The sequence below is a fragment of the Rhinichthys klamathensis genome, unplaced genomic scaffold (assembly GCF_029890125.1).
Source record: "Rhinichthys klamathensis goyatoka isolate OS25496 unplaced genomic scaffold, OSU_Roscu_1.1 h1tg000192l_1, whole genome shotgun sequence".
Taxonomy (NCBI): Eukaryota; Metazoa; Chordata; class Actinopteri; order Cypriniformes; family Leuciscidae; genus Rhinichthys; species Rhinichthys klamathensis.
The window spans coordinates 1,559,136-1,581,500 of NW_026606718.1; the positions used below are offsets into that span (position 1 = coordinate 1,559,136).

At 38.6% G+C, this 22,365-nt stretch overlaps 1 protein-coding gene across 2 annotated transcripts; it reads right to left on the reverse strand.

Annotated features, from left to right (window-relative positions):
• Window positions 1–3,654: 3,654 nt before the first annotated feature.
• anxa6 (annexin A6) lies at window positions 3,655–16,896 on the reverse strand. 2 transcript variants are annotated; one of them, XM_056262414.1, is made up of 25 exons: window positions 16,638–16,896; window positions 15,397–15,448; window positions 13,489–13,573; window positions 13,290–13,384; window positions 13,093–13,206; window positions 12,134–12,224; window positions 11,962–12,041; window positions 11,220–11,276; window positions 10,804–10,897; window positions 10,393–10,488; window positions 10,249–10,307; window positions 10,032–10,154; window positions 9,721–9,779; window positions 8,828–8,906; window positions 8,338–8,419; window positions 8,147–8,241; window positions 7,912–8,025; window positions 7,463–7,553; window positions 7,193–7,272; window positions 7,049–7,102; window positions 6,848–6,941; window positions 6,662–6,757; window positions 5,676–5,734; window positions 4,937–5,059; window positions 3,655–4,039 (listed from the first exon to the last, which is right to left on the reverse strand). In XM_056262414.1, exons 2-25 carry the CDS (start codon window positions 15,403–15,405, stop codon window positions 3,980–3,982), a joined length of 1,989 nt encoding a protein of 662 aa, XP_056118389.1. In that variant the 5' UTR covers window positions 15,406–15,448; window positions 16,638–16,896; the 3' UTR covers window positions 3,655–3,979. The 2 variants fall into 2 exon arrangements, with proteins under 2 accessions (XP_056118389.1, XP_056118388.1); XM_056262413.1 differs by having other exon boundaries at window positions 4,922–5,059.
• Between the last annotated feature and the right edge of the window lie 5,469 nt (window positions 16,897–22,365).

Consider the following 22,365-nt stretch of genomic DNA (forward strand, 5'->3'; position numbering starts at 1 on the left):
GGAAAGTGCACTGATAAAATGACCTTAAATTTCTTAACTAAAAAACTTGGATGCAGCTTTTGCAAAGTCAACAGAAAGTGCACTTAGAAATGCACAATGTTATCTCTTCATGTTGTTTAAGATTGTCTGCATAACCTTTTGTCACCTCTGACATTAAGCATCTCGTAACACCCTGGAGAGTTCATTTTGTCTTTGCTTTTGCATGTGCAACTGTTCACACACAGTTGAAAATATCAATATGATCATGCACTTGATGTTTTGTTCTGAATTTAACTATGTTATTGCTATTGCAGACATCATCGATGGTGACTGGGATGTCGGTCTACTTGCAGGGGATTTCCTAGCCCCACAAGCTTTTTTCTTCTTTCCTCTTTTAACTAAAGATGGCCTGACAACAGCTGCGCTCACACAAAGACACGTCCGCACACACACAAACACAAGCGTGCTCGCACACATACACATAGCCGCAGAGAAGACTATATGAATTGATGGTTTGAAGGCTCGTTTTTTGACAGAGGAAGGCTGTTGCACAGAAAAAGATCTGTCAATGCTTCTACTCACACCCTGAAATCTGCAGATGACAATACTGTTGCTGTCTGCTAACTGGGAAACATCTCTCGAAACTGGTGCGAAGCCCAAAAGAACAGAAAATGTGTTGAAGTTAAAAAAAATTTTTTTAAAGAAAAAAATCTTTCCAAAATTGCAGTCACGGGATATGTAATTAAGGTGCGTTGTGCATGGATAAATCCAATAAAAGCAATGTGTTCAGAGCAGACCCAAGTACATCTAGTCCTATGTATTTTCTAGTTTTTAGAATGCCATTATTATGCTTTTTAGTTTAACGTCATAATGCATGATTGATTCTTTGAAAAGTAAATAATATCTACCGAACATCAAATATCACATTTGTCATCTGCAATTTACAACCAGATATTTCCTATTCAGAACAGAGTTACACAGATTAAAAACAGGAGGGAATTTCCTTATCTTGTGCATCTGCAATGTGAATAAAGTTAATGACTGATCTGGGTGAATCAGCTCTCTAGTCTAGACCATAAAAATACTGAATGTTTTAGGCCAGTGGTTTTCAATCGAAGTTTTGAGCCAAAAACAGGTCCAAGGTTCTTAAAAGGAATGAGAACAGCAGGTAAAAAACAATGCTAAATGCAAATAATAAAATCCAACTAGTTATATAATCGAGCAAAGGTACAGTAAATGACAGCAACATTTTGTAAAAAGTAACTTGCACTGAGATATCTTAAAGGTCCCACGACATGAAATTTTCACTTTCTGAGGTTTTTCAACATTAATATGAGTTCCCCTAGCCTGTATATGGTCCCCCAGTGGCTAGAAATTTAAATCGGTGTAAACCGAGCTTTGGCTATCTTTCTCTGCCTTTGAGAAAATGAAAGCTCAGGCGGGCTGATCTTGAATCTCCTCCGTATGACGTCATACGGGGGAAAGGTAACCTCCCCTTTCTCTGCTTTGCCCGCCCAGAGAATTTGGCTCGCCCATGAGAAAATGAGCTAGGAAGTACGAACGTGCGAGCGCGATTTGAGTTTTTCCTCGAGAGATATCATGGCTTGCAAACGAGCGAAGCATGGCAGTTGATCAGTGTTCGGATGTACAAATGAACACAAAAGTATTTTTTAGTTCCTTCATCCGAGCCTCTGAAGAAACAATGGGTTCATTTTATTTTCTCTGGAAATGCGCCGACACAACTTCCCAAAGTTTTGTATGGTCCAAACATTTCACCGACGACTGTTTCCTCAACTTGGGCCAATACAGAGCTGGCCTCGATGAACGACTGAAAATAAATCGATCGAGCTACCAAGCAACAATTTCTGATGTGTACGTTAGCCTAATTGTTCAAGTTCAGACAGGTAATCTTTCTCTCAAAATCGTTCAATACTGTTTATGCATCAGTAAAGTCAAGCCAGTGACTAAAATATCAACTTCACATCGTTTCTGTTAGTAGGATGAAAATAATCTTATTTAAATTGTGAACAAATTATATACAGAAAGCGATCAAAGAACTATCTTTCCACACAGATGCGAGTTTATCTGGACAACTCATTATGAAATCAATGACGCACGTTACAGTGCACAACGAAGCTCTTACTGTATGTACATCATCGTGTTTGCATTGGTGAAAGCATTAGAGAGAGTGCAGAAACTGCATTGCAATGAAAAGATCTTCAGTCTCGCGATCAACAGACTGTCATCTGCTTGCTCAGTGCTCATCACGGCAACATTTTATGTGATGGGAATAGATCTAAATACTTTAAAAACTTCTCACGATTCGTTCATCTCGACAGCTGTAATAGTAAAAACATATAATAGCTGTAGTAAAAGTATTCGAGAGTTTCACATGTAATATGTAGCTATTTCATATGCAAGCATGTCAGCCAATCACAGCAGTGGCCGGTTACACTGAATCCCACAGCAGACACGCCCCTTCAAACAGAGCGTTCAAATCAGAGGCTAAAATCAGGCTAGGAAAAATGCCTTTTATTTCTAAATTAAGACTATTTATGATCTAAAAAGCATACTAACATTATAAGGGCAACCCAGGAAACATTATAAAATAATAAAAATAACCCCATGTCATGGGACCTTTAAAATATTTTAGTGCCATTGTTTTGTCTCAAGATGCACACTAATGTTTCTTTCTAAGGCAAGTTTATAAAAGCTACTTAAATGTCTTAATTGAACTAAGCCAAATTATGTCTTAATCTAAACCCTGTCTGTGAAACCAGGCCTATAAAGGTGTTCCATGGACAAAAAAAGGCCATAGAAAAAAAAAGATTAATTGTCAATAGTGTAGCAATAATGTATGAAGCACAACTTACACTGAACGTTTAAACTAAGCAACTGTCTGTTGGTCAATGTAGCGACTTTGAGTGACCAACTTGAACCTGTTGCGAAATCTGTGTGGCGAATTCTTTCGCTCTCACACAAAATTCACAATCATTTGGATTCGTATTGAAATGACTGGATTTCGTCCGCAGAATTCACCAAACAACATTAAATCCAGCAAACAAAAATATGTTCTAAAAACATTTGTGCTAACGTTCCCATTAAGTTAACACATATTTCTGAATGTTCTCTGAAACGCCTCTGGGTTTTTTTTTTTAAAAATGTTTTAAAAAGTTTTTTTCTTGGTTGTACAAATGTTAAGGGAACATTCCATTTTTATAATTTTGCAATGGGAACATTACTTTTGATTGTTTTCTAAACTTTCTGAGACATGTACTAACAATCAAAAAATGTTAGACGAGCATCCAACGTTTCAGGGAAAGAAAATGTTCCATGAGCAATATAATGATCTTGTGCTAACGTTTTGAGAACATTTTTCAATGTTTGAACATTGAACCTTATTAAAGAGAGAACGCTATTAAAGACCAGCTAACTTTGAACGAACAATCTATTAACATTACTGGAAGAATTTTAGTTCATAACTTTTAAAAAGAACCTTGTCAGAACGTTCCCTGTTAGCTGGTAATTCATTTTATAGAATATTTTATTTTTGTTTACTTTTGTATGATAAAAATGTTGGTGCTGTGTTGGGTCACCATTTGACATCCAGTCCTATAAAACAAATTCAGAAACACATCACATTCTGTACTAGATTTAAAGCAACTTTTGGTATTAAAACACAACATCAAAACACGATCACATTTTTTATTTCCGGGGTGATCAGTTTATACAGGGCGTTGGGTAACAAATAAAGCACTAGTAGAGTAACACCACAAAAAGTGCTTTTAACTGTAAAAAAAAAAGTTTCGTGCATGCTTGCCGGAAATGGGACAAGGTGTGGCTTTTTGCATAGGTCACTAGCTTTGGCATAGGCATGGCAGCAGCAGAGGGCACAAAGGCTGTATGTTGACTAGCATCTCACAAACAACGGACTGGAACATAACGCACTGTTTGCTAGGCGTGAATATCCTGTGACACATCAAGGACGGCGAACAATGTTCTAGTCCTCACCTCCACAGAGCATCAAAAGGGTTTTACGATAGTCTCCTGATGTGTCGCCCTGAGAAAAATAATACGACTTGGTCAGACCAAACATTTGACCAATTTTGGATTAAAGCATCAAAACACACCCTAGTTTGAGAATGTACATGATTATATCAGTGAAAGTTTAGTGTTGCGTAATGCTATTAAGCCATTATGAAATTCATGACATTACATAATTACAAAGAGTTTCATAATAACTATACGAGCAGTGAGATCAACAGAACATTTTCTTTCCTTCAAAACCTAAAGTGCATTTCCATGGAAATAAAGTTTGAAAATGCAAATGAAAAGTGCAGCGAAACCATGCAATTCTACAAAACAATTAATCCAGAAATCAATTGAACCACACCTTAAAAACACACACAGACTTGTTCTCTGCATGCTTTATCAAACACGGCACGCATCTAAAAATAAATCAAGCGGTTATTTTTGATTTTTTAAATATGATTTGAATTAAAATGATGCATTAGCTTTGTTACGCTTAGTTTATTTGCATACTGGCACAACTAATGTAACATAATAAGCCCAAAAAACAATGCATTAAATGTATAAATTAGTGTTGTTATTGATCTGTGAAGGGAATTTTGACTACAGAGCCAGTATAGACCTGTTGTTTAACACTTCCTGTCTCCACTCTCTCCACCAATCAGAATCAGCACACCGAGAGGAAGTCAAGCATGCAGGGGAAATTCCTAAACAGCTGAGTCGAGCAAGTACACCGCAGGAACCTGTCAAACACTCTGTTCCCCTCAACTTAACTAAAAGAGGATGTACAACGCCTACAGTAATACAAAACACAATATCTACACAACTCTCTTTAAATTCACTAACTTCCAATCACACCAGTAAGTCATGCACAAAAGTATGCAGTATTTTTGACAAGGAGCACACAACTTACAACGAACGTCTCTACCTGGATGAATTCATGCAAAGAGGCTTCATGGATGTCCTTGAACTCTTTGCGGATGTTGAAGAGGTCGATCTCGGAGCGGGACACTATGATGCGGATGAGAGCCCTGTCGTCTGTTCCCAGGCCCTGCAGGGAAAGTCACAGCGCTTAGAAAACTCTGGCCTGACTGCAATAGTGCAGACGCTCATCACAGGTCCTGTGACTCATAATCAAGTCTGAGAACCATTGCTGGCACAGACTGTCAATGGATGAGTTCTACATGACTGTTGCCTTACATCAGTGTGTTTGGCCCACAAAAAGACCATAAAACATGTTTCAGTAGAGCATGTTTTTAATCAACGTCTCTTATTCATCACCCAGGGTAAAGTTTTTGCTCACGAGATTTAACCGTGTACTCGGTTATGCTTTATTTCAGTATCTGATTGCAGATTTTTGTATCCTATCCAATCTGAGCACAGACATTATTGAGATGTCTTCTGAACTCCTGGAGTGTGATTACTAGTGTCTGAGAAGCAGGAGCCTTACACAAAAACCTCCATTTGCTCCTATTTAAATCTCATTCCTATTTAAGATAACCAGATGAGATATTAAAGAGACCTCAGTTGTGATTTCTTTTTCCATTTTATTCTATTGGCACTTTGAGATGACTGATGTCATGTTCTTGGCCTAAAAGTTTGCGATATGTCCTCCTGCTCACAGAGTGATGTTGAGGGAAGTGTATTACATAACAAAGCACTTATACCTTCATGGCTTTGTACAATCGGTCAGCAAAGTAAGATGGCTGATTCTTCACACTTCGCACTGGAAAATACAAACATGTAAACATGAGTCATGATCTTTTTTGTGTCAAATGTGTAAAACATGTGATCATAAATTTGACTTTTGCTGATGTAATTGTTATAGGGCTCATTCTAGATCCTCTTATAATGTTAGGCAAGATTTTGTGCTAAAGTATTGTTTAATTATTTTTAAGACTTTAAGATGGCCTCTTCACATATAAGAGGAATAGCAGAAATTTACTGCATGTAAATGGAAGCAGATTTTCTAGTTGTATTAGTTTCTAGTTGAAATAAAATAAACTATGGCCTGGTTTCAAAGACAGGGCTCAGATTAAGCCAGAATTAGGCCTTAGTTCAATTATTTTAAGATACGTCAGTGTAAGTTGCTTTCAGTATTTTAGTCTGGGACTAGCCTTAAAACGTGTCTGTGAAACCTGAGGTATAAGTATTAGAAGAAAAACTTAAAAACTAGAAACGTTGCCTTGGCAACTAAGTGAAATAAAATATTGTAAGCTTAAGTTGAAGCACTAAAATGACTAAAACAGAAATAAAAATACATTAAGGCTAAATAGAAATATTTGTAGAACAACTTAAAAATGATAAAAGCACAAAACAAAATGAATAAAAACCCAAACTAAAATTAAAAAGAAAACTGAAAATATAAAAACAAAAGCTAAATCATTTTTTTTATAAATACTACAATAGTATATAATACTAAAATAACACTGATATATGATTCAATTCAATTATTTAATTTAATAGAAAATATAATTTAACTGCCTCGTCATCCATTAATCGGCTACTTTTTATAGTACATTGGAATTAAAAGAGCAAACATTTCTGATTTGATGATAACATGACCCCTGTAGTATTAAAAAATGAAATAAAAAACATTAAAGTAATTTATTAGTGATTTATTTTTCTGGTGCTCAGTCATTGTACTTCTTACCCATAGCAAACATGGCATTTTTAACGTCTCCTGACATCTCTTTCTTTATGATCTGTTCGATATCTTTGTTGCTGCACCTCACAAATTCCTGAAACACTGGAGGGGATATAGCAAATGTTGGCTGAAGCGTTCATGAAAACATGTATAAGCATGTGTGTATCAGTAGCAAACATGTGTTTGCATTACCTTTCCTCAGATGAGGGAAACTCCTTGTGCACAGGATACTCATGAACTTGTCCTCCATGTCACCAGAGTCTGCGTTGCATGCATCTGCCAATTCCTTACATGGGATGAAAACATTAAATCTTATGACAATACTCTGGTATTACCTTTATACTTGGTAAACAAACAACAGTTGACAGTGTTTTATAAGTATTTCACACTTACTTGGGCATCTTCCAAGGCCCTCTCCATGTCTACTGGGCCCTCTTCACGGGCTCCCTGACAAACACACCAGTGAAATATGAGTTTATAAAGCAAAAAGTATGAACTGTGGGTCAGTGTTTGGATGCGCGAACTGTGTAGATGTACCTGAGCCAAAGCGATCAGGATCCTTTTGAAATGCCCAGATGTATCTGACTCGATGGCATCCTCCAAACTTTTTTTAAAGGCTATGAAGGAGAAAATTAATATACATGGGTTAGGTAGACATAACGCAATGTATATCCTGTCTGTAAATAAATGACTCTTCAAATCATAGTAAATGCCCCATTACACAGACTTTTTGTCAGTGTTTAGCCTAGATAAATGGCGTCACCTGCTGGACACATTACTCAATCTACAGCCAGGATTTTTTTTTACCATTCTTATAGGCAGAACACATCTCCTGAATCTCCTGGTTGCCTCTAGTGACCAGGATCTCAATCAACGCATGTTCATCAGTCCCGGCGCCCTATTAAAAAATGGAAAATACATACATTTAAGCATAAACAAAGTTATTTCATAGGAAAATGCTTAAAGTAAATACGCTAAAGTAATATGCATGTTGCATACCTGTTAACTACATTTCTTTATCAACACAGTAAAACTCAACATGAAAGCAACATCCGCAAACAAACAGTCCTTGTAGAGAAAAGACTATTACCTCTGCTCTAGTTTGGACAGGTCACTGACCTCCAGTGAACAAATGAACACAGAAGTTGAATAACAAAAGCAAGGTCGATCTGCTTAAATGATGAAACAGGCTTTTCTATGACTCAAATAAGATTTTGGTTTGGTTCCATAGTGCCGTCACAAATTATTCTGTGTACCTCCATGGCTTTCTTCATCATCTTGGCGTCAAACTCTGCTGGGGTCATCATGAGACCAAGAATGAGTCTTTGGAGGTTTTTGGACAGTTCTGATTTTAGGTCAGCCATGAGATCCTAATGGAAAACAACTTTATATGTTAGCAAAATGCTAAATATTTTCACATTTACAGCAACTACAGTAAAATACTCTGTCCGATTGGGAACAGTTGCACAACTGGGCAGGACAGTGTCTTACCCGTCCCAAAAGAGATTTGAAAGTCTGTCTGATCTCCTGTCTCTGTGCATTGCTCCTTTGTGCCACAATGCCAATAATTGTCTCTTCATCTGTGCCTGAAAAATAAAAGGAAATCATTAATTATTTTTGCTAGTCTTAGTATCTTCGGCTAATGCATGCTATCGACCTTATCAAACTGTGTTTTTACGCACCAAAACCCTTCATTGCTTTTCTCAGAGCTTGCGCATCACTCGCAGGGTCAAAATTTTGATATGGTCGCACAGTTCCTCTTAACTAGAGACAGATAGAAAAGACAAAATTATAAAATTACATGATTAAAAAGAAAGACATACACACTCTTTAATCAGACTTTCAATATTAGCTTCAGTAATTTTCCTTTTGTTTCATCTTGTAGTTTAAAATGTATTCATTTTCACAGCAACATAACACAAGCAGCATAAACACACAAGCAGACACACTGAGATCTGTAGGATGGTGTGACACAGACTGAAAGGTGTCACAGGAACTGGCAGTGAATCAAGACTCTGATTAGCAAATTGAGCAGCATTCGGATGCTATCGGTGCACAGACAAAAGCTCCACTGTATGCTTAGGGTGCATGACACAGTTATCAACTCTAGCTTGGCCGGAGCAGAGGGTAATATGATGCATGCCGCTGAGAGAAAACGTGGGTGACACCAACCTGGATTTTGGTCGTGGCGCTGATTTCCCACATCTTGTAGGCAATCTGTGCAGCCTCTGGGAAGAACTCCCCTGCCATACTGAGAAACAAACAGCTCTTTAAAATTTTGTGCTGACAAAATACTTGTGTGGATTGAGGGCTTGACAAAAACTTCACATTCTTCACATTCAAACTTCACATGAGGGAATGAGGGCTTGACAAGCTTCAGTTCTTGATCTCTGGCCCTGGCTCATTGAAATCTGCAAGTACATCTAAATTATATAATATAGTTTGTAAACACTTCTTTAAAGTTTGGGGTCAGTAAGTAAAAAGACATTTATAATGTCACAAGAGATTTGTTTCAAATAAATGCTGCTCTTTTGGACTTTCTATTCATCAAAGAATCCTGACAGAAATGTATCACAATTTCCACAAAAATGTGAAAAGCTGTTTTCAACAGTGATAATAATAAGAGATGTTTCTTGAGCACCAAATCAACACATCATGACACTGAAGACTGGAGTAATGATGCTGAAAATTCATCTCTGCCATCACAGGAATAAATTACATTTTCTAATACATTGTAATAATATTTCACAATGTTACTGTTTTTAATGTATTCTTCATCAAATAAATGCAGCATAAGAGACTTCTTTAAAAAACATCTTTAAAAAAACTTACTGACCTCAAAGTTTTGAATGGTATGTTGTCCTATTTTATAATGGATCAATGTCTCCCTCTACTGACTGTTAATTGTTACTGCAAAACGTATTTAGATAAAAAAATGTATCTTTTATCCTAGTCCTAGACTCCTCATAGTTAAAAGTTGAAGTGTTTTTTTTTGGGGGGGGGGGGGGGGGGGCAGTTGCATTCATAAAAAAAATGACACACTTTAAGACCTGAAAAATGCTTACTCATCATCTCCTCCACACAGTTTCAGCAGGGAGCGTTTGTACTCCCCAGATGTGTCATCCTGTTGGGTTCACAATATATTATTTACCTTTTATTTATGTACACAGACAACATGTCCCCTGTGTCCAAGTGTAACACATGAATAAACCACATTTTATATGTAAAACTATATGACTACACAATGAACGACAATTGTAAATCATAGAGGAAAACCTCAACGACACAATTGGAAATGATTTCAAATGATAATAAATAAATGTGTGTTGACAGAATCAAGAAAAGTCTGGATTCTGTTTTGTTGGTCTAAAGGCACCTGAATCATGTTGTACAGAGACTTCTCATAGCGCAGTCTGAAGCACTCTCTGATGTCCAGCATGTCAATCTCAGCACGGGAGACCATAATGCGGATCAGAGTGTTGTCAGCTGTGCCCAGACCCTACAGACAGATGGGCAAACGAAAGGATTGACTAAAAACCTTGAGAATTGTACTTGTACTCCATTAGAATTCATTATAACAAGGCTAACACAACCTTCATGGATTTGTAAAGGCGTCTGGCAAAGAACATGGGCTTACTCCAGATGCACTGAACTGTGGAAGATAAAACAAATAGCAGATTTTAGTGAAAATGCAGCTGTGAGTGTTCAGGAATTGATTGCAAGGTCCCAAAGCATACCAACAGCCAGCATCAGTCTTTCGAAGTCTCCGGAGAGCTCGCTTTTAATACTGTCCTCAATGGATTTCTCAGCAATTTTATGGTATTCATCAAATACTGAAAAACACAATTTTTAGTTTGCTCTGTTATGTCATACAGAATTGATCCATGTTACATTGGGTAATCCTTAACCATTAATAATTAAAATGTATTAAAAATCATAATCACTCATCCTTTAGGTCATTGCACAGTGGCTTTGTCTGTTGCATTACAAACTCTCTTTTATATTATTAAAAGCAGCAACCTGATGGTCAAATCTAATCGGCGGTGCAGTGTGGAGTGTTACAGACACACAAGAGAGATTGTGCAGTGGAGGAGGGGTGTTAGTCAGCAGAAATCTCTGTGTCCAGTGTGTGGCTGCGGCTCTCATACCCAACTGCAAATGGGTCACACTACGGTTTCCCAGCAGCATGATGAATTTGGCCTCGTCTGTGCCCCACTGTGCCTCTCCTGCATCATACAGGTCCTACGATGAGATTACACACAAACATTCTTTCAAGATGCAAGTTAAGAGGTCAAAAACACACTTGTTTAGTTGTATGGTAGGGCAAACTAGTATACTCAATTGTTTTCCTATTGCTCTTATGCAATGAAGAGTCAAACAAATAAGTAAATTGGCATGGAATATTCAGTTTAGATTGAATTATTTTATGTGAGAAGAAAGATACTGCAAAGTTTTACACTACATTCATTATAAAAATATATTTGAAGGCCAGAAGGCCACAATTGACCAATAAGAATCAATGTAATATTGATTTGTAGTATAATTCAACATCAGTCACACTCACTTGAGCATCTTGCTCCACGAGGTCTTCACTAACAACATCATCTTCCTCTCTGGTCCCCTGTTAAACAAGAAATTCACCATTATTAAACAGAAACAAAAGTAGACCATAATAAAGGCAATTTCATTGTGACCCTAGTGGAAAAATCCTATACCAAAATTTATTTAAAATAAATTTATATTATATATAAATATATACATATTTACTGACATGTCACTTGAGACTTACTGATATAATTACAATTAAACTTTATTTGGAGTACTTCTTTATTGCACAATGCATATTTCTTAATAATAATAATCTCTGTATAATATCAGTCTTTAAATGCAAGATATTTAAAGTGTACCTAAAGTATACTTGCAATAGTTCCACTTAAACACAATCAAATATAAGTATAACTTTAATTGAACTTCAGCACTCTTTCTGGATAACTAAAGTGCATTAAGTACAAAATTAGTTCCAATTTAGCAGTAAGTATACCAATTTAGTATACCTAAAATACAATCTCAGGGTATTTATATTAAGTACATAAAATATGTAAATGTATTTGTAGTATACTTAGCATAAAATAAATGTATTTCAAATACATTTTAGTATATTTATTTTTCACTAGGGAAATGTAATGTCTCAGTATGAAAAAAAATTCATACAGTATCAGAAAAAGGAAAAACAATCATAAACCGACTAAACATTGGGCTGCAGGTTTGCTATATTATCATAAATCAACATAAAATATTTCACTGACCTGAAGCAAAACAACCAGCATCTTCCTAAAATGTCCAGATGTGTCCCCTATAACGCCCTCTTCAATGTCTCTACCATATGCTGTGAACAAACACATATTCAGGCTTTTCTTCAGTTCAGAAGAATATTGGGTTTCTTGTTGACTTGTGTAAAAAAAAAAAAAAATAGCTCACCATCTTTGTATGCTGCCACCAGATTATGAATCTGCTCATTGGTTCTTGAAGCGAGGATTTCAATCAAACATTTTTCATCTGTTCCTGCTCCCTTTATAGCACAACAAGCAAGTCAATTTCTGAACACAAATAACATATTCAGTCTCTTTAATTTGAAGGGGTAATGGACATTCAGCTAGTATAATTATCCATATGGAAATGAGTGCAGTTACTTAAGTGACATAGTGAAATTACAGTACAAATGAGAGAAGAATTATTATTTTATCGTATAGTGTCAGTATTGCAAAAGTTTTTCAAATCATGCAGTCTCTTATTTGCAAAAAAATAAAATAAACAGCAATTTAAGGGTAAACTTCCCATTAAGAGTCAAAGCTAAGCAGGTTATAAATGTATTATTAATAAATCATTTATTTATTTTCCAAAGGGACAGTCAGACATTTCTTCTTTGTTTTCCATTATTAAAGTCCCAAATTACTGAATTCTTTGTGATTTTTCACAGCCATAAAATCATGAAATAGTTAACACTCCCAAAGTAAAAAGCTAACCATCATCATTTAATTAATTAAGGAAAATCACTTACCGAATCCTATATAGCCATGGCAAAATAGATTCACAGGACAAAACATGCAGTAAATAACACAGAGAAACTACTATTGCTGATATTGTAATAGGTATTGATGCTTAGAGAATGTTTGGGAATACTCTGTCTATTGTGTTCTGTTTAGCTGTTTGGCAGATGTCTAAGTCAAGAACATTATGCATTATATCAGCAACCAGCAATATTTTCAGAAAATATAAATGCAACTTGAAAAAAATACAGCATAACATATCTATATGAATACAATTATCTGTGCAAGTCCTGCATTTGAATAGTACATTTTAGTGCAATTCCATCAGCCATGCACAGCACATTTTAATTGAAGGTCTCAAATTCACACAGAATCTAGATTCTTATATACCTTAATGGCATCCTTGATTTCTTTGGCATCATGATAAGCAGGAGGTCTCATCAAACCCACAATCAGACGTTCAAACTTCCCAGTCAGCTCGTATTTCAGATCATCAATTAAATCCTGAAATGTAATTTTGATAAAGCACATTTTATCTATAAGCCATTTATCCATTTATTAAATGCTTGCTGGAGATTTTCCAGTACCTTCCCATATTGTGATTTGTAGGCAGTGCGGATCTCCTGCCTCTGAGCATTGCTTCGTGAGGTAATCAGGTCTAAGATGGCATCCTTGTCACTTCCTGTGACACAAGAGAGAATCATTTCATTCATTCATTCATTATAGAAATATCCCAGCAGCCACTAGCTGCATATTACACATCTATAGATGAGTCCTGGCACTCACCAAAGCCTTTCATGGCATTATAGAGGGCCTCTGCATCACTGCCTGCATCAAAGTCAGGGTGATCTACAATTGTACCTCTGAATCCCTATGACGAAAAATATAGATGTTTAGTTGTTGTTTTTAATGAACGGTGATGGACAAAATGAGAGATGAATCTTCTCAAACCCTATATATCACAAAATCTGAAAATGTTTTCCTTCATTGCAATAATAAGAGTAAACTCCCTCCGCTGTCATTCAAGGATATATTTTTAATTATTAGCATTTTTATCATTTTTAATACATAGTATCATAAAATAAAACCATAAAAAAATTAAAATGTATTATTTAACAACTTTGCTTATAAAAGTAAAAAAAAAAAAAAAGTCTTGTTTAAAGGATGTTTGGACATTTTTACTGAAAACAAAAGAATATAATGAAATTATTATTTTTAGAGAGCATTTACAGTCACACGCATTACACTAAACTAAAAAAAAACAATTGGGTGGGACAGCCTACATATGTTTATATAATCCTAAAATAAAATATTACACCAACAATCAGACTCTCCCTATCATCTGGCCTTTGGTCCAAACTCAGAGGCTCAGGCGGGATTATAGCATGGACAGCTGACACCTGTCAGTGCAGCAGTTGTGTGTTATGGTCAGCAGCAAGGGGCAGTTTGTGTGACAGAGAGAGAGACAAAAAGCTTGCATGCAACCTAAAAGTCAGTAACCTTACACTTTCAACCCTATTGAATCTACAGGACGTCGTTCCCCTTCAGAAAGCTGCAAGACCTCACATCTGACAAAGCTCCTCTGTACTCACTGTCTACCTACATTTAATCGCCAAACACTGGTCTTGCTGGCGTGTCTTAGTATAAAAGGGCACAGATCCAGTGTCCTCCCCCTCATGCTTCTCTGCACATGCTCAAGGCCTGTCCTGAAGATATCTCTCAACACAGCAGCTGTGGGCTTCCACGTCTACAGCAACAGAACCCTAGCAACACTGACCTCAGCAGACAAACATCTGGCCAGGCACACTTTTACAGTATTATAAGAAATATCATAATATTATAATATAATATAGTCCTCCTCCTGTGTTGTGGCAAGCCAGTTTCTTTCTTTCAGGAAATATCTAAGATGTCATTGAAAGTTTTGTAAACGTTGCAAACAAGAAAATATAACTTACAAATGTATATAAAACACAACAAAATAAAATTGATTTTCTGAAGAAAATGTGATTGCATGTTATTAGTGCTTACCTAGCTATTACTATGCAGTTTTTAGGGTGCTAGGTGATTAGGTCACAAAACAACACCCCCAAATCTCTTTAATATTCTGGTGCCTAGATTTGAAAATTCTGAACACTTAAAAGATAGCTCAAGTAATAGCTCACCTTTCCTCGACAAGATAATTTGAGGTATTCATGTGCACAGCACAAACAAGGTTTAATACTTAGGGTTAGAGCCGAGGTTTATTCAAATCCCTGAAATGAAAAACAATAGCGATACACTAATGTTTTATAAATTATTAGTGTGCTTTAATAATAGATTGGCTACTATACATTTCAAGGTATCTAAAATGATATCTAAACAAGATATTGTTTCAAAAAATTAAGAAAAAAAAATGAAAAAAATGATCACTGAGCACAGGTCTACATGCGGTATAGTGATGTTCTCAGCATATGTAATTTTTTAATGAGCAATTCATTGACCTCTAAGATTTCATTAAGAAAACTCTGACATTCTACACTCCCTGAATGACAATAGATGGAAACCGAGAATGACTACAATGAGAAAGGAGGCAGAGGTCATGTCTTTGTGGCTATTCTTTCTTGCTACATGACAAAATGCAAATTGCACATAAATATCAAATTGTAAGCATTGCATAAAGAAAGAAGACACAGTGATGTAGACATGTAAACGTACTTTGCCCATGTTTGATCAGTTGCTAGTTGTCAATGGAATGATAATCTTGAACCTGGAGAAATAATTAAGAAGAAACATGTTAGCCTTTCCTTATAGCTTCTGTATAATTAAAGACAAAAAAGTAATGTCCTTTTTTAAAATGGATGTTTATTTCTGTCAGAATCCTCTGTTTCTGACTCTGAGTTATGTATATTATAAGCCACAGTGGAAACTTTAGATAAATTATCTAAAGTCCTCTATTTGCAATGTAAATGACATTTGAAATGAAAATATATTGCTGCAGAAGCAAACCGTCTATGGATGTTTCCATAGGTTTACTTTGAGTTAAGTAACCTCCAAACTTGTTTAAACTTTATAACCTGTTTAGTCACATAAGAACGCTCTTAAAAAATAATTTCCCCCTAATTCAGACCATTTCTACTTCCTATAGGATAAAATGCTAACGGCAAAGCCACATTTTCCACAGGATACTCATGGCTCCACCCTCTGAATTTACACTATGCTCTCTTTCACTACATAATCTGGCAAATAAAGAACAGGGAACTTTCAGTGATGGAAAACGTTCAGTCTGCAGCTCACTGGAAATTGTATTCTCTGTTATATGTCAAACTTGTGCACAAAACATCAGGAGGAGCAGTTACTGTACAATGATAAATCATCAAATATCGAGCTTCTTCTCATGTGTCATTATTGATTTTGCACTCTGACTCTGCAAACTTTCATAAAATAAAATAAAAAAGCACAGGGACCTTTTAGTAGAATTGTTTAAAATTGTAAATGTGTGTCAGTGAAGTCCAAAAATAGGCATGTCTCTCTGTTTGGTCTGAGTCAGGAATACATCCAAGGTCTGAGAAAGACATTCACACAGCCCCACCCAACCAATACCACAAATTATACTTAAATCAATCAAAAATGAATGAAAACCATTCTCAGCTAATCTGATATGTTATATAAAAACATTACTACAACCACAACACTAAAACTTTTGGTTTTTAATCAACTTTTTACATTTTGAAACATCAAACGTATGACTATTCTATAGAATTGAATGTCTATATAATGTCTGTGGTAGTAGAAAAGAATGTGAACGCCTCTATGAGAACGCTAGAGTTCTAAAAGTGGTACCATTTGCCTATGAAACGCGCATATGAATGCAACAATATGCGCCCCAAAACGCCGAAATTGGTTAATAAATTACGTAACGAATTGTTAAAAATAATAACAACTAAACAACATTATACCTTAATCCCAGGGAGTCGAGCTCCAGTTGATGGTGGTCAGTGGTCTTGCTGTGAAACGCTCGCGCGAGTATCAGCTGTTCTTCTCTGACGCAACGCATGCGGCGCAAATGGCACAGAGAAATTAACTCAGGATAACCAGCTATGATGTAATGTCCACGGCTGACGTGTAGTGATAGCCAGTTCTCATAAATGACGTGGAGCATAGAATAACTATGGTGAAGACATGAGCGACCGTTGGTTTTTCAGTCAGTATCATCTGCAGTGCACCTCCTGACCTGTTCCGATCTGCATATGCAGCACATTTGGGGATTCCTGTAAAGTCCTGAGTCAAGATGAACATTTGAGAAACAAATACACAGGATTGTGAGGTGAAAGATGCAGTAGCCTACTCACCAACTTTTTGCAAAATAACGTACTTTTTTACACAAATAAAAAAACATCAAAAATAAATATGATATTGAAAAATGTAATTAAAGCAGGGTTAAAGAGAACATCTTTATTCTACATGGAGCGGGCTGCCCTCTCGTGGCGTGGCCATATTGGCATTACATGGTCATTGGTGGCATGTAATGTACATAGTTTTCTTTATATAGTAAATTAGCCACTTTAAAAACATAAATTTATGGGCTAAAAGAACATTGCTGGGACATCAAGCGCTGAGCTAATAAGTATCAGTATCTCAAAACCACTGTTACTTTTAGGATAATAAGAGGCAGCTAAAAGAAAACAAATAGGCTACTTACTGAGTGCACCTTTACGTAATATCTGAAACCACATTACAGTTTTTCTCCATTGGTTTGGCTCATTTCTTGAAACAGAAATTACATTCTCAAAACAACATGGACAAACCTCCAAAACACTTGGCAATTGTTCACAACAGAATTGAATTTATCCTTCATTTCATCAAATTGCAAATGTCTAAGTACATGTCTCAATTTCTCAGTACCTCTTTGCAAATGATGAAGTACAGCCTACATTTAGCACAATTTCCAAGTGAATAGATCTTGTTGATCTAAACTGATTGTCGATTCTCAGTCTAATGGTTGTCCACTCCAAAACGTGTCAGCGTCATTTCATTGTATAAGTCATCACATGCACAATAGTCTGTTCAATTGTCAAAATTAGTCAAGAACATAATATCATGAATACCATATATGAATCCATTGGAACATTTGATAAATTTATTACAGCAATTGACAGTCAGGTGAAACTAGAACTTGACCAACAAAGGAGTTTCACACATCTCAGATGACCAATCAAACAGTATGTTTAGTTACCTGACAGGTGCTGTCCATGACTGTGAATGCTGCCAAACATGTATGTAAAGAGCTTGACAATGCAGGACCAGTACAATTTCTGAACATGGCGGCACCTGGCCAAGTAAATGAACAAGGGCAACTGCCTGCTCGAGGAGGAGGAAGAGGAGGAGGAGGAGGAAGAGGAGGAGGAGGAGGAGGAGGAGGAGGAGGAGGAGGAGGAGGAGGAGGAGGAGGAGGAGGAAGGGTGATTGGTGGTGGAATAGGGAGAAGAGGCCGAGGAGCAAGAAGCCACCATGCTGTCCCAGATGAAATTCGGGCCACAATTAGACCATGTCATCAACCATAGCCTCACAATGGCAGAGGCAGGTCGCAGAGTGCAGCCTAATGTGCCTCGCTCTACAGTCTCCTCCATCATCCAAACCTTTCGCAGAGAAAACAGGTATGCAGTCAGTCAACCTGGCCAAGGGCCGAAGACGTGGCCGTAATATTATTGGCCACCGGGCCACGGTGGATGTCCCAGGCCAGCGAGGGGGCAATATAACTATGTGTGCTGCCATATCTGAGAATGGTGTGGCCACTCACATCCCCAGTCTTGGCCCATACAATACACAGAAGCTCCTCATGTTCTTGGAACGCCTTCATTTTTATCCCTGAAAATGAGAGAGGTCTCGTAGGGCCTCACCTACCACAATATGTCATTATATGGGACAATGTGAATTTCATCCGTGGCCCGCTCATCAGGGCCTGGTTCACTACTCATCCAAGGATGGTCATGGTGTTCCTACCACCTTACTCTCCTTTCCTCAATCCTATTGAGGAGTATTTCTCCGCTTGGAGGTGGAGAGTGTCTGAGCATCGGGCTCAAGATCAGAGGTCCCTGCTCCATGCAATGGACGCTGCGTGTGAGGATATTACAGGAGATCAGTGTAGGGGATGGTTGCGACATGCACGCCGTTTCTTCCCTCGATGCATTGCAAGGGATAATATACGCTGTGATGTGGACGAGAATCTGTGGCCAGACAGACAGCAGCGTGTGGATGGCCAGGAGGGTGAGGACGGTGGCCAGGAGAGGGAGGGTGAGGACAGCGACCAGTGAAGAACTGTTAGTGGTGAAACTCCAGCTTTATTTACAGCACTGTGCTGCAATCATTGTCATTGTTTTTTGTTTGTGTGTCTATATTACATATTATGCTGTATACATTTTCTTTTTACTCTGATGTATGGAAGTTACTTTATGTGTGTGAATGATAATGGTTACAATTTCCTTGGTAGTATGAGTGTAATGTGTGAAGTCAAACCTTGGAAACTACTCCTAAAATAATTTGTCTTTTTTCAGTTTTATACACAATTGTATTCTGTTAGCTAGACAAAAAACAGTACAGTAACCATTGTCAATGAAGGACTGGGCTAAGACTGAAAGGTGGACATGAGGGATATTTCAATGGTCCTCTGCCATATAGTGACAAAACATCTAAACATTTTGACTTGCAGTGCTTACACAATGCCAAAGGGACTAAGCATTTTGGGGCCACTGACTGTTTAAATGAGAAGGAAATTTAGTTTTGAAGCATGAGTGAACAGTTTTGGTAGAGATATGAGCTTTTGCAAGTGAGCTATAGTGTTGTGCTGAACTGTAAGACTGTTTTGCCAAATGATCTTAGAGTTTTGAGAATGTAATTTCTGTTTCAAGAAATGAGCCAAACCAATGGAGAAAAACTGTATTAATTATCAGACTTCTATTTCATATGATGTGACTGTCATATGATGTCCAAATGCCCAACCCTTTAAAACATTACAGTTAAAATAGAAGTAGGCCTATTTAAAACGTTAAAGTTACGAAGATAATCATTAGCTAGTAAATACAAGCTTCTCCTAAAGCAGGGATGTCCGAACCAGCTTCTGGGCCACGATAGATAGATAGATAGATAGATAGATAGATAGATAGATAGATAGATAGATAGATAGATAGATAGATAGATAGATAGATAGATAGATAGATAGATAGATAGATAGATAGATAGATAGATAGATAGATAGATAGTGTCACGCACAGAAGAGAGACACAGAAGAATGACAGATGAGAAGCTTTATTTAATAAGCAGATGGTGGAAGTTCACAAGCCTGAGGTCGATATTGATGATAATCAGGATCTTTCAGGAGTGACAGGGAGTCTAACATTCTCTGACGAGACCAGACAATAAATGAAGGGACGTAAGGGTATTTAAGTGTTGGAAGTGATGAGCGGGTGCAGGTGTAGTGAATTAGTATTCAGGAGATAATGAGCGAATGAGTGGATTTGGGTTATTAGAGTCTGATGGTGTGGCAGGTGTTACAGATGACTCTGTGACAGTACCCCCTCCTCCATGGGCGGCTCCTGACGCCCCAATGACTCGTCGACGGGGTCGGCCTCGACCCCTAGGGGCTGGGCGGTTGGGATGAGCCTCGTGGAACTGGGTGAGGAGGGATGGATCCAAAATGTCCTCCCTTGCGACCCATGTGCGTTCTTCAGGTCCGTATCCCTCCCAGTCCACGAGATACTCCAGCAGGCGACCTCGTCGACGGGAGTTTAGGATGTCTCGGACGCGGTAGATGGAATCTTCTTCCGCGACATCAGGAGGAGGAGGTATGTCCAGGACATCAGACCCTGGGGAAGAGGAAGTTAGAGGGTCAGTGAAAGGTTTTAGAAGGGAGACATGAAATGACGGTGCAAAGGCGGTAGCTTGGGGGAAGGCGAAGCCGGTAGGTGACTTCGTTGATTTGTCTTTCAATGGGGAAGGGACCTATATATCGAGGACTCAGCTTCTTGCTGGGTAAGCGAAGACGGATGTCTCTGGTGGATAGCCAGACCTTTTGACCTGGTTGATACACAGGGGTTGTACCTCTCCTAGAGTTAGCTTGATTCTGATGACGTCGTACCGCTCTCTGCAAGTGGACGTGCGCAGAGTTCCATACCCTTTCACTCGTCTCAAACCAGGTGTTGACTGTTGGGACCTCCGACGGCTCCCCCGACCATGGGAACAAAGGGGGTTGGTATCCGAGTATGCATTGAAATGGTGTGAGACCGGTGGTATACTGGCGTAGCGAGTTTTGAGCATACTCGGCCCATGGGAGGAAGCGACTCCAGCTGTTTTGATTCTGATTGCAGTAAGTTCGCAGATATCTCCCAATTTCCTGTATTTTCCGTTCCGTTTGGCCGTTGGATTGAGGGTGGTAGCCTGAGGATAGGCTGACTGAAACACCGAGCAACCTGAAGAAAGCGTGCCAGACGCGGGAGACGAATTGGGGACCTCTATCAGATACTATGTCTTCTGGAAGACCAAAATGGCGGAAAACGTTTTCAAACAGTTTGTTGGCGGTTTCGAAGGCCGTGGGGAGACCCTTCAAAGGGATCAGTTTACAGGCTTTGGAGAAGCGGTCTACTACAACTAGGATGCAGGTCTGTGAGTCGGAAGGAGGGAGGTCGGTCATGAAATCTATACCCAGATGGGACCATGGTCGACGAGGTATAGGTAGGGGTTTGAGCTTACCCTCCGGGAGCCGACGTGGGATATTGGTGGTGGCACAAATCGAGCATCCTCGAACATAGCGGGAGACATCCTGTGCGATGGTGGGCCACCAGAACCGGTTACTGAGGAGTGAGAGGGTTCGGTGGCAACCAGGGTGTCCAGAGCCTGGGGACGTGTGGACCGAGTCTAGGAGGGGTAGGCGTAGTGAAGATGGAACATATGTCCTGCCTTCAGGACCTCCTGGTGGAGCCGGTTCAGCACGGGTTGCCATTTGGATCTGATTGTCTAGGGTCCATTCAATTGGACTGACGACTACGGTAGGAGGGAGAATGGGCTCCGGAGGTGACACTGTTGATTCTGGCGCCTGAAGGCGGGAAAGTGCGTCAGCCTTCTGATTCTTATCTCCGGGACGATAGGTCCCACGAAAGTTGAAACGGGTGAAGAAGAGCGCCCATCGAGCTTGGCGAGTGTTCAGACGTTTGGCTTCACGAAGGAACTCGAGGTTGCGATGATCCGTTATGACCTCGACTTGATGGTGTGCTCCCTCCAACCAGTGTCTCCATTCTTCGAATGCCAGTTTGATGGCCAACAGTTCACGGTTTCCGATGTCATAATTTAGTTCAGCCGGGGACAGTTTCTTTGAATAGAAAGCACATGGATGGAGTACTGGCTGTTCTCCTTGGTACTGGGATAGAACGGCTCCCACCCCGGTTGATGAGGCGTCCACTTCCACCACGAAGGGAAGATCTGGATTGGGATGGATCAGGATGGGAGCGGAACAGAAGGCTTCTTTGAGTTGTTGGAAGGCTTGAACCGCCGCTTGGCTCCAAGACAAAGATTTGGGTCGGCCCTTGAGGAGAGAAGTCAGCGAGGAGCTGATGGAACTGTATTGGTGGATGAAACGGCGGTAAAAGTTTGCGAAACCCAGGAACCGTTGAAGTTCCTTTGTGGTGGTGGGCTGAG

What these genes read in the sequence shown, in the direction of transcription:
- anxa6 (XM_056262413.1), bottom strand. An exon ending in GGTGGCAGCATACAAAGATG is followed by an intron (nt 12,042 to 12,133) that starts GTGAGCTATTTT and finishes GTTTGTTCACAG; the next exon opens with CATATGGTAGAGACATTGAA. An exon ending in GATTGTACAAAGCCATGAAG is followed by an intron (nt 5,060 to 5,675) that starts GTATAAGTGCTT and finishes CTTTCCCTGCAG; the next exon opens with GGCCTGGGAACAGACGACAG.